The sequence below is a fragment of the Ursus arctos genome, unplaced genomic scaffold, assembly GCF_023065955.2.
Source record: "Ursus arctos isolate Adak ecotype North America unplaced genomic scaffold, UrsArc2.0 scaffold_9, whole genome shotgun sequence".
NCBI lineage: Eukaryota > Metazoa > Chordata > Mammalia > Carnivora > Ursidae > Ursus > Ursus arctos.
Window position 1 is genome coordinate 1314225 of NW_026623111.1, and position 12859 is coordinate 1327083.

Sequence of the window (12859 nt, forward strand, 5' to 3'; positions counted from 1 at the left end):
TTGGCCTCAGGGCCACTGGCCATCCTGGTGTCTGCAAGTCTAAGGGACTTGTCCTGCCTTCTATGAGGCCAGCAATGTCTCTGGGATAGGCCATATGCACTCATCTGTTCATTCTGTACATCAGAAGTTTAGAGGGGCCTACGGGTGTCAGGTGGTGTGCTTGGGATTTGATAGTGAACAAAAAAGATGAGCCTTTCTTCATGGAGCCCATGTCCTGGGAACAGGAGACAATGTGCGTGAGTTATCTGGTATGCCAGAAGATGAGAAGTGAAGTGGAAAAGACAGATCAAGAAAGGAGGTTCAGGAGGGAGAGGGTGGTCAGTGTATACCTCCTCAAGAAAGTGACATTTGAGCAAAGGTGCGGAGGAGGCGAAGGAGGGAACGAGATGGTACCTAGTGAAGAGATTCCATGCGGGCATGAGGTGAGGCTGGCCCATGCTGGAGGCCAGCCTACCTGCAGGCAGCCCGTGGGACAGAGAACCGAGCGTGACGAGGACAGTGAGGAGAAAGGAGGAGCAGACTGGGTGGGACCATGCGGGGGCATCTTGGATCTGGAAAAGGGGAGGGACCCTCGAAGCAGATCTGCTCTTAATTTACTGTGAACAAGAAATCTTTCCTTTGTATAAATATTTGCCTTAGGATTTATTTTAAAGGATGAATTCTGTAAGTACCTTCGAATTATCCATCTTCCAAGTACCTGAACTGAATGAAATGTGTAAAGTGAGCCACCGCGACACGGGCGTCTCAGGCATGGTCTGCACGTACCTGCTGCCAGGAAGGTGTGGCCCTCGGGGGCAACAAACACACTCCTCGGGGAGATGGTGAGCATCGCGCCTTCCACACCTGAAACGGGATTTGGTGAATTTGAGCATAAGCTGATTCATAGCCATTCCTCACACAGAGTTTATTTTAGTATCATTCTAAACTCAAGAGTCCAGATTTCTGACTTTTCTGAATATTTTTGTTAATATAATTTAAAAGCAACATGGTACTGCTGAGAGTAAAGTAGGTTTTCTGTTGTTAAAATTTTACATTCTGTCTAGAATTCTTGGTGAGGAAAAGCTCAAATATTGCTTGAACGTACTCCAGTAAGAACGTTCTGGAGGCCCCTGAAGCCTCACCGCCTAGAAGACAGGCTGTGGGGAAGTGCAGGTCCTACGATGCACAGAGTAGGTCTGAAGGGCAGTAGGAGACAAAGGTGCTTGTGGTCACAGGTCCTGCTTAAGGGTGACTGTGTAAATACTTCCGCACATTCTTCAATGTACGTGCTGGCCCAAGAGAGGTGCAGGGGCACCCCGTTAAGGGTGCAGGAGTTGGGGGGATTGGCCCCAGATATGACCTTTTTCTTTTTTAGAAATGCAACTGTCAGCATTACAGTGGAACAGCTCTGAAGAAAGAACAGTGTTAGTATGCTTTTATAAACATTTCCAGTAGCTTTCAGACTTTAATAAAAGGCAGTCCTATTGTATGCTTGTTTGTTTTTTTCTCTATTGGGAAGTTGGTGGGGGAGAGAGGGTGGGAAGGGAGCTACTTTCCTTGTATAATTATCATCTATGTTTACTTGTAAACCGCTAAAAGGGAGGTGCCATATCAGTTTAGCTGTGTTTTATTTTTCAATGTGTATTTAAATCCTGGTCATGCAAATACAGAGAACTTGAGGAAGGCAAAGAAGTTAGTTATACAGAAAAGCAATTATAAACACTTGCAGGTTTTTGGAAAATGTTACCCAAGACTTCAGCAAAGTAGAGAGAAATGTGTTACCTTTAAAATCTTGCGGTTTAGTAATTTGAATTGGATGCTTGGAGATACCTTGGATATTCTGTTAATAATAAGAGGAGAAGAGCTTTAGCTGAAATACTACTAGTAAATTAATCTGTATCATTTGATGTTATTATTTTTTAAAATTATTTTTAAAGTAAACTCTGTGCCTAACATGGTGCTTGAACTCATGCCCCAAGATCAAGAGTCCCATGCTCCACCAACTGAGCCAGCCAGGCGCCCCCAAATCTGTACCATTTAAGGGCATTTAAAACATGTCACGTTTTATTAAACCTTAACAAGACAGCTAATGCCAATGTATTATGCATAAGCACATTACTACGCAATACAAGCATCTAATACTGAAACATGATTTTGGCGAGTACACCACCAAGTATAGTCAGCAAATATGAGAACGATTCTTTCTGACTCCAGCCTGTGTGGCCCTTATTGTAATTACATACAGTAATGCTGTTAGCAGCAGCCTAAATTACAAACCTAAAAATTTCTATATAACATGCTAAACATAAATTTCATGAAATTTATATACTGTAGTTTCCCCTTAAAAACATATTTTAAGATGAAACTTCTGGTCCCTCCACCCTGACCATCGCCCTCCCCTGGTGCTCTTGGCACTCGGTACTGGCCTCGGTCTTGGCATGTGCAACTGCCCTGTGGCTGCTGGCCAGCGTGTCCACATCCCCTGAAGAGCCTTGTGACAGGTCACTAAGCACCTTCACACCCTTACAACTTGGACCGAACAGCTGCTAGCTTCCCCTGTCACCACCACCCAAAGCAGGAAAACTTGGGCAGCAACTCCCTTTTGTGCTTGGCAGTACCTTCTGCAGACACACCTGCTCTACCTGGTAATGTAAGTCCTTGGGAATCGGTTGATCTTGGCTCCCTGACTGGATCTGGTGAGGCTGCCAGATGTCTCAGACCCTGTGCTTTGGGCCCAGCAACTCCAGGTGGGAAGGCAGGCACTGTTACCCAATTTTTTAAGGTAAGGACACCGAGGCCCGAGGTATGAAGCTAATGGCTCTCAACTTTTCTCTACGATAGAATCACATGGTATCTTAAAACACACCAAATACTCATGTGATAAGCTCAGTAACAGAACAGAGATGACAGAAAATGAGAGCCAGTGAACTTAAAGACAGTAGGAACTATCCAGTGTAGAGGAGAGAAGAAAAACGTTGGGGAAACAAGAACAGAGGCTCAGGGACCTGTGGGATAATACCAGAAGTACCATATTTCAGTCCCTGACAGAGAAAAAAGAGACTAGAGCTGAAAAAAATAAAGAAATAATGGCTAAAATTTCCCAGATTTAGTGAAAGACATTTTTTTCAGATTCAAGAAGCTGAACAACCTTAAATAAGATGAATTAAAAGAAAATCGGGCCCAGAAACACCACAAACTGCTGAAAACCAAAGATGGAGAACAATCTGGAAAGCAGCGCAAGTGAAATGACACAGGACATGTAGAGGAGCGGCCCCATGGGTGGCCGCGGACTCCCGTCAGGAGCCAAGGGCTCAGACCACAGTGGGGCAGACGAGGGCACTGTCACCTCGGAACCTGCTCTTCAGCAAACTGCGTCCTCAGGGAATGAAGGTGAACTGAAGCCATTCTCGGATGACGAAACATGAAGAGAACATGTCCTCAGGGGCCTGCTCTGAAAGGAGTGCTAAGGAAGGGTGCTCAGGCTGAAGGGAAAGGTCCCAAGGAAGCCTGCAACTTGAGAAATGAAGAATGAGTGACAGAAATGCTCAGTACCCAAAGCATAAAGACTGTTTTTTCAAGCTCTTTAGAATACTTACTACTGTTAAAAGCAAACACTGTAGCCATTTCTGGGGTTTTTACCGTGTGTGCAGATGTAATGCACAGCAGCGATGACAAGACGGTGTTGGTAAGTCTTCCACAACTTTCTGGAAGTGGTAAAATGTTAAATCCAAAACTACACTGAAAATTGATATGTATACAAAAATCCCTGTAGCCCTCACCAAAAAATATGTAATGAGGGGTGCCTGGGTGGTTCAGTCGGTTAGGTGGTAAACTCTTGGTTTTGGCTTTGGTCACAATCTCAGGGTTGTGGGATCAAGCCCCACATCAGGCTCCGTGCTTAGCGGCGAATAGGCTTGAGATTCTACCTCCCCCCCGCCCCGGCTCCCTGCTCATGCTCTCTTTAAATAAATAAATAAATCTTTAAAAAATATTATACAACGAGATGTAGCAAAAAATCCAATATACAAATTGAAATGGAATTCTAAAAATTATTCAGTAGTTCAGAGAAATGCAGGAAAGAGGGAACAGAAGAACAAAAACCGAAAGAACTAACAGAAAAACAAACTGGCAACGCAAATCCAACCATATCAATAATTACATTAAGTTTCAATACTTTAAACACACCAATTAAAAAGAGTTTGAGTGCACAAATATAAGATCCAACTATATGTTGTCTACAAGAAATCCACTTTAATAAGATTTATTTTTTTTAAGATTTTTAAAATTTATTTGACAGAGAGAGACAACCAGCGAGAGCGGGAACACAAGCAGAGGGAGTGGGAAAGGAAGAAGCAGGCTCCCAGCCGAGGAGCCCGATGTGGGGCTCGATCCCAGGACTCTGAGATCACGCCCTGAGCCAAAGGCAGACGCTTAATGACTGAGCCACACAGGCGCCCCCACTTTAATAAGATTTAGATAGATTACAAGTAAATGGATGAAAGAGGATATGCCATGCAAACAGTGATTAGAAGAACTCTGGAGTGGCTATATTAACATAAGACAAAGCAGCATTCAGAAGGGAATTTACCATGCATAAAAAGAATATCACAGAATGATAAAAAGGTAAATTTACAAGGAAATAGAAATTCTAAATGTGCACACATCTAACAACAGAATTTAAAAATACTCAAAGCAGGGGCGCCTGGGTGGCACAGCGGTCTGCCTTCGGCTCAGGGCGTGATCCTGGCATTATGGGATCGAGCCCCACATCAGGCTCCTCCGCTATGAGCCCGCTTCTTCCTCTCCCACTCCCCTTGCTTGTGTTCCCTCTCTCACTGGCTGTCTCTCTCTCTGTCAAATAAAATAAAATAAAATAAAATAAAATCTTAAAAAAAAAATACTCAAAGCAAGAACTGACAGACCTGCAATGAGAAATAGACAAATCCACAACTACACTTAGAGGTGTAAATACTCCTCTCTCAGCAATATGTAGAAACGTAGAGATAAAATCAGCAGGGATACGGAAGACCTGAACAATGCTGTCAACCAGCTTGACCTAATTGACATTTATAGAACAGTGTATCCCAAGACAGCAGAACACACATTCTTTTCAAGTGCACAGGAAACATTGTTCAAGATAGACAATATCATAGTTTGTAAAACAAGCAAATTTAGAAAAATTGAAATCATTCAAAGTATGTTCTCTGACCATAATGAAGGTAAACAAAAAAACAGTAACAGAAAGATATCTGGAAAATTCACAAACGTTTGGACATTAAACAACATACTTCTTAATTTGCCAGGAGTCAAAGTAGAAGTTTCAAGGGAACTTAGAAAATATGTTGACCAGAATGCAAAAGAAAACACACAGTATCAAAATCCATGAGATGTAGCTAAAGCAGTACTTACAGGGAAATTTATAGCATTAAAATGTTTCTATTAGAGAAAAAGAAAGGTCTCAAATCAATAATTTAAGCTTCTACCTTGAGGAACTAAAAAAAAATTAATTCTAATGCAAGTAACAGAAAAATAACGAGTATCTGAAATTAATGAAATTTATTATTTTTTATTATTTTATTTTTATTTATTTATTTTTATTATTATTATTTTTTAACAATATATTATTTATTTATTTATTTATTTTTGCAAGAGAGTGAGAGAGGGGGAGAGAGAGCGAGAGCACAAGCAGGGGTCAGGGACAGAGGGAGAAGCAGACTCCCTGATGAGCGGGGAGCCTGAAGCAGGACTCGATCCCAGGACCCTGGGATCATGACCTGAGCCAAAGGCAGACGTTTAACACATTGAGCCACCCAGGCACCACTGAAATTAATGAAATTTAAAACAGAAAAACAATACTGCTGACCCTTGGACAACACGGGTTTGAACTACACAGATCTACTTATACAGGGATTGTTTTTTAAAAATACAGGACAGTACTGCAGATGTATTTTCTTTTCCTTAAGATTTTAATAACACTTCCTTTTCTCTTGCTTACTATTGTGAACTAGAATTATTTTAAGAATATAACATATAATACATATTAAGAATATAACATATAATACATATTACATACAAAATATCTGTCAATCAACTGTTTATGTTATCAGTAAGTCTTCTAGTCAACAGTATGCTATCAGTGGTTAAATTTTGGGGGGCTCAAAAGTCATATGGGAATTTTCTACTGTGCAGGGTGTTAGTGCCCCAACCCTTGTGTTGTTCAAAGGTCAACTGTACAGAAAAATCAGTGAAGCCCAAACCTGGCTCTTATAAAAGACCAATAAAATTGATAAACCTCTATCCAAACTGTTCAAAGAAAAAAAAAAGGCAAAAAATGATCAATTTCAGGAATGAAAGGCAGATATCACAACAGATCACACAGACACTAAGGACAATAAGGAAACTCTATGTGCGTAATATGCCCATAAATTCAACAAGATGAAGGGGGCCAGTTCCTTGAAAGACACAAACTTCCAAAAATCACTCAAGGAAAAAACAGAAAATCTGGATAACCTACATTTGTTATAGAAATTAATTCTGTAGTTAAGAATCTTTCCACAAATAAAATTCTAGGTCCAGATAGTTTCAAATATTTAAGAAATAAATAATATCAATTCTACATGATTTCTACTAGAAAATTAAAAAAGGAATAATTTCTAACTCATTTTATGAGGCAAGTAATATCCTAATAGCAAAACCAGACAAAGACATTTCAAGAAAACTACAGACCAATATCCCTCATGAATATAGACAGAAACAATCCTAAACAAAATAGAAACAAATCAACCCAGCAATAGGACAGTCTGTCATGACCAAGTGGAGTTAATCCCACACATCCCAGCCTTGACTGGTTCAGCATTTAAAAACCTATCAATGTCATTCCCTATATAAATACATTGAAGAAGAAAAATCACATGATCTTAATTAGATGCAGAAAAAGCATTTGACAAAATTAAATATCCATTCATGATAAAAACTACTCTCAGTAAACTAAGAATAGAAAATAATTATCTAATGTGACAAAGAGAATCTGTGACAAAACCTAAAATGAACATTATCCTTGATGGTGAAAGACTCAATGTTTTCCTTTGGAGATCAGGAGCAGGGCAAGGATGTCTACTCCCAGGACTCTATTCAACACAATAGAGGAAGTCTGAGACAGCATGATAAGGCAAGAAAAAGAAATAAAAAGCATACAGTACAAAAAAAGAAATAAAATGGCCATTATTCATGGAAGACATGATTGTCTATGTAGAGTAACCCATGGAAACTACAAAAAAACTTCCTGGGACTAATAAATGAGCTGACCCAAGGTACCAGGATATAAAGTCAACCTACAAAAATCAATTGTATATCTACATATTATCAACGAACAATTGGACATTGAAATTAAACAATGCCATTTGTAACAGCACCCCAAAATACCTAGGTAAAAATCTGTATGCTGAAAACTACTAAATCCTGATGAAAGAATTCAAAGCCCTAAATAAATGGAAATATATAGCATGTTCTTGGATTAGAATACTCCATATTAAATGCCAACGATTCCCAAATTGATCTACAAATTCAACACAGTCCCAATCGAAATCCCAGCAGGATATTTCATAGCTATCAATGAGATGATTCTATAATTATGGATCATATGTCTAAATGTAAAACATAAAACTCTAAAACTTTTAGAAGAAAACTTAAGAGAAAATTCTTGCAATCCTGAGTTACACAGAGTTCTTAGATAGACACCAAAAACATAATCCACAAAAGAAAACACTTGAAAAATTTGGCTCCATCAAACTTTTAAAAACATTTGGTTTGGAAGGATGTTGTAAAGGGAATGAAAAGCAAGCCTTGTACTAGAATCAATTTTTTTTTGGAAATCACACTGGATTCAAAATATATAAAGAACTCTTAACAAAACTCAGCAAGGAGAGGTACTCCTAGAATGGCAGAGTGAGGAGCTTGCCAACTCATTCTACGAGGTCAGTATTACCCTGATACCAAAGGCAGACATTAAACAAAACAACCTACATAAATAAAGATACAAAAACCCTCAACCGAATATTAGCAAACTGATCTAACAACATACAAAAAAGATTATACACTATGACCAAGTAGGATTTATCTCAGAAATGCAAGGTTTGTTTAAAATCCAAAAATAGGGATGCCTGGGTGGCTCAGTTGGTGAAGCATCTGCCTTCAGCTCAGGTCATGATTTTGGGGTCTGGGATCGAGCCCCACATTGGACTCCTTGCTCAGCAGGGAGCCTGCTTCTCCCTCTGCCTGCTGCTCCCCTGCTTGTGCTCTCTCTCCCTCTCTCTGACAAATAAATGAATAAAATCTTTTTAAAAATCCAAAAAAAAAAATGTAATACAACAGATTAGTAGAATAAAGGACCGAAAAACACATCATCCTCACAATAAAACATTAAGAGCAATTGCCAAAATCCAACACTCATTTATTTGAAACTATCTCAACTAACTAGGGAAAAAAGAGAATTTTCTCAACGTAAGAGCATCTATAACATTTACTCACTCTGAGTAATTTCAGTGTCATAGCTGTATAAAATAGGGTGTGTTCTCTACCCAATGGAATGCCAAATCAGGACCAGGTCAGACTGTAACTAATGCACCCAGCTAAATGCTCCTGGTTTCAGGGTCACCCAGAAAACAAGCACACAATTCCTTGTATCATTTCTCCCAGGACTCATAAAACATCAGCTTTAAGGTAAGTCACTGTACCAAAGAGAGAACCAAGTTTCCCATTTGTCCTGAGAAAGCAGTAATGTTAAGTTTAAATGGTTTATTTTTAGATGAATATGAAGGAAGCCTTTTGATAATTAAATGCCAATTTTTATGTTTACAATATAAAAAAATAACAGAATAGAAACTTCACTAAATACCTAACTTATAGATAGCATGCTTTATTAAATATGTTCTTCCACAGAACACAATCCTGAGAAGGATGTTGGCCCATGCCAAGCTCTTCATGGGTAACACCCTCCCATTGCTCTGCTGCGCTGTGTCCCAGCCAGGTCTATGTCTGCTCATGTACATGGGATCATGTTCATAGATGTATACAGGAAATGCCACAGCACTTTTGCACTGGCCTCTGTGATGAAAACAGCAATTAGACAGTCCTGTCCCTAAAGCCTCATGCACAAACGAATGCTCACACATTTGTCTGTCAAGGTGAGCCATGACTGTACATGCATGTGAGTTATCCCTAAAGACCAAGGGTGAAGTAAAGTGACTCTGGGGGCTGTGCGACAGCTAACAAGAGCCTGAAATATCTGGGAAGCTTAGTTTAATACCTTAATACCTTAAGGTTCATCCACGTTGTTGCAAATGGCAAGATCTCATTCTTTTTTATGGATGAGTAATACTCCATTGTATATATAGACCGCATCTTCTCTATCCATTTGTCAGTTGATGGATACTTGGGTTGCTTCCATATCTTGGCTATTGTAAATCATGCTAAAATGAACACAGGGGTGCATGTGTCTTTTCAAATTAGCAGTTTTTTTCCCCCTTTGGGTAAATACCCAGTAGTAGAATTACTGGATCAAATTGTATTTCAATTTTTAATTTTTTGAGGAACCTCCATGCTGTTTTCCACAGTGGCTGCACCAATGTACATTCCTACCAAAAGTGCCTGAGGGTTCCTTTACCTCGGCATCCTCACCAACACTTTTTGCTTGTCTTTTTTATTTTAGCTCTTCTGACAGGTGTGAGGTGTCATTGTTTTGATTAGCATCTCCCTGATGACGCGGGATGTTGAGCATCTTTTCACATGTCTGTTGGTCATTTGTATGTCTTCTTTGGAAAAATTGTCTATTCAGGTTCTCCATTTTTTATTGGATTAGTTTTCTTTTTTTTGGTGTTGAGTTGCTTAAGTTCCTTATATTTTAGATATTATCGCTTTATTGGGTATATTATTTCCACTTCCCATTCTTTTAGTTGCCCTTTCATTTTGTTGATGATTTCCTTTGCTGTGCAAAACTTTTTTATTTTGGAGGAGTCCCAATAGTTTTTGTTTTTGTTTCCCTTGTCTCAGGAGACATATCTAGAAAAATGTTGCAACAGTGGATGTGAAAGAGATTACTGCCTATGTTTTCTTCTAGGATTTTTATACTTTCAGGTCTCATGTTTATGTCTTTAATCCATTTTGACTTTATTTTTGTATTTATTTTGTGATCCAGTTTCATTCTTTTGCATGTATCTGTCCAGTTTTCCCAGCATCATTTATTGAAGAGACTCTTTTCCCCATTGGATATTCTTGCCTCCTTTCTGGGCTCTCAATCCTGTTACACTGATCTATGTGTCTATTTTTGTACCAGTACCATACTGTCTTTTTTTTAAAGATTTTATTTACATTTTTGACTAGGAGAGAGAGAGCACAAGCAGGGGGAGCAGCAGGCAGAGGGAGAGCGAGAAGCAGGTCCCCACTGAGCAGGGAGCCCAATGTGGGGCTCAATCCCAGGACTCCAGGATCATGACCTGAGCTGAAGGTAGACACTTCGCTGAGCCATCCAGGTGCCTCCATACTGTCTTGATTATTATAGCTTTGTAGCATATCTTGAGATCTGGAATTGTGATACCTCCAGCTTTGTTCTTCTTTCTCAAGATTGCTTTGGCTATTTGGGGTCTCTAGTGGCTCCATACAAGTTTTTGTCTTATTTGTTCTACTTCTGTGGAAAATGCTATTGGTATTTTGATAGGAATTGCACTGAATCTGTAGATTGCTTTGTGGAGTATGGGCATTTTAACAATATTAATTCTTCCGATCCATGAGCATAGTATACCTTTCCATTTATTTGTGTCTTCTCCAGCTTCTTTCATCAATGTTATGTAGTTTTCAGAGTATATGTCTTTCACTTCCCTGGCTAAGTTTATTCCTGGGTATTTCTTTTTGGGGGGATGCAATTGTAAATGATATTGTTTTTTAAATTTCTCTTTCTGCTGCTTGGTTTTTAGTATATAGAAATGCAACAGATTTCTATATATTAATTTTGTATCCTGCAACTTCACTGAATTCAGTTATCAGTTCTAATAGTTTTTTGTTAGAGTCTTTAGGGTTTTCTATATATAGTATCATGTCGTCTGCAAATAGTGAAAGTTTTACTTCTTCCTTACCAATTTGGATGCCTTTTATTCCTTTTTCTTGTGTAATTGCTGCAGCTAGGACTTCCAATACTATGTTGAATAAGCATGCAGTGAAAATTTTAATCTCCTGGGTCCCCCTAATGTGCAGTAGTCTGGACCAGGCCCATGAGGCTTTTGAGCATTCTAGAGCAGAACACAGAGTGAGCACATAGCAACATGATCATACATCAGAAGGACTACTGTAAGTTTTCCAAACTATGGAAAGTAAAAGTAAATTGGGACTTCATTCTCCTCTAAGTTATAAATTTTTCTGCCTTAATGTACCATCACAGATGGTATGAGAACCATTTCTAAGCCCCCTGTGTAAATAAACCCAGCCAGATTCTCTGGGACAGTGAGACCCACTACAGGAAGTGCCTTGTGCTCTGTACCTGATTTTCTTTCTCCACTTCCATTGACTGCTTTGGGCCCCATTATGGCTGGAGAGAAAAAGCGCTAGTAATAAAAACTGGGTACACTCTTAGCATTTGTTTTCATGGTGAACTTCGGTATGCTTAAAAAAAAAATAAGAGAACTGATCTAGAAAAATTCAATGTTAACAGCCTTTATTTCACATTCAGCAAAAGGCAAGGTGCAGAGGTGACATTTTAAGTCTACAATTTAGCATTTGTTAAAATGTCAGTAGTTGTAAGTGAAAATGTCAAGCAAGGAACAGTTTTAACTATGGGGGAAGGCAGCGGCACCCAGGAGGTCCATTCTCCCATGGCCCTCCTACTCAGGTGCTGTGTGGGCCTGGAGATGGCCACCATCAGTCCTCTGCAGTGTGGCCGAAGTGTCCTAACTGCAGATGCCATACCAAGGAGGCAGCAGAAATACAGCAACAATGACAGCAGACCTGTCTCTAGCATCCATCCTTGGAACCTCTGGAATGAGGCTGAATGGCAGTGATCATTACAATGAGGGTCACAGCTGGCTTCCCTTTGTCCTGGTCTCTGTATGACAGTAGCAGCAGCAGCAGCAGCAGCAGCAGCAGCAGCAGCAGCTTCCAAGCACCACATGAGGTGCCTCTGATGGGCTGTCAGGAACAAACGAACAAACTGCACTCCAGCAGGACGCAGCCTCCTGAGGGTCAGGCTGTGGTCATGCCTGTGGTGTTACGCCTGTGTCCTCGGCACCTATGACCCTTCCTAGCACACAGGGCAGTCAACAAATATTAGCTGAATGAATGAAATGAGAAGGAAATAATCCTCACAATAACCTGGAAAGAAGGCATTATTTTTATCATTTCATGGATGGGAAAATGGAAGTTTCCAGCTGGAGTCATACTGTCAGCAACTGAGCGGGAATTTGAACTCAGGTCTGCTGCAAACCAGTGCTCAGCTGCCTCTGGAGTTCTGTCAGATAGTGACAGATGTTTCTTGAAATAATTTTTCTTAAGAATACAAGGGAAAACAAGTAAAAGCCATGGCAGTAAAAACATAGAAAGGAAAATTGGTTCAGAGAGAAGAGTAAGGGCCACAGACATACCCAAGATAGTAGTTCATGCTGAGCTAACACTCTTGTACTTGACCTCATCTGCAGCCCCAAGACCAGCATGAGCCTTGCGCTATGTGGAGCTGGGGGCTGGGTGAGGGGCTCAGATGGCCTTCGCGTGCACTGAGATGCACCTCCCCTACATCCACATGGCCCCAGGTGGCCCATTCCTTCACCTTAGAGCTTTTGTTTGGTCATCACCTCCTCTGTCAGTGCCGCTCTGTCTCCCCTCATGAGCATCGTCCCCCTGT

At 40.2% G+C, this 12859-nt stretch overlaps 1 protein-coding gene across 1 annotated transcript in view; it reads right to left on the bottom strand.

Moving 5' to 3' along the window:
- The window catches only part of POLN (DNA polymerase nu), a 158957-nt gene that overhangs the window by 59278 nt on the left and 86820 nt on the right, over positions 1-12859 (bottom strand). Inside the window, exons 16-17 of the mRNA XM_057309675.1 lie at positions 1762-1819; positions 766-843 (exon numbers count right to left, since the gene is read on the bottom strand). Coding sequence (XP_057165658.1) covers positions 766-843; positions 1762-1819 — 136 coding nt within the window. The remainder of the gene's footprint in view (positions 1-765; positions 844-1761; positions 1820-12859) is intronic.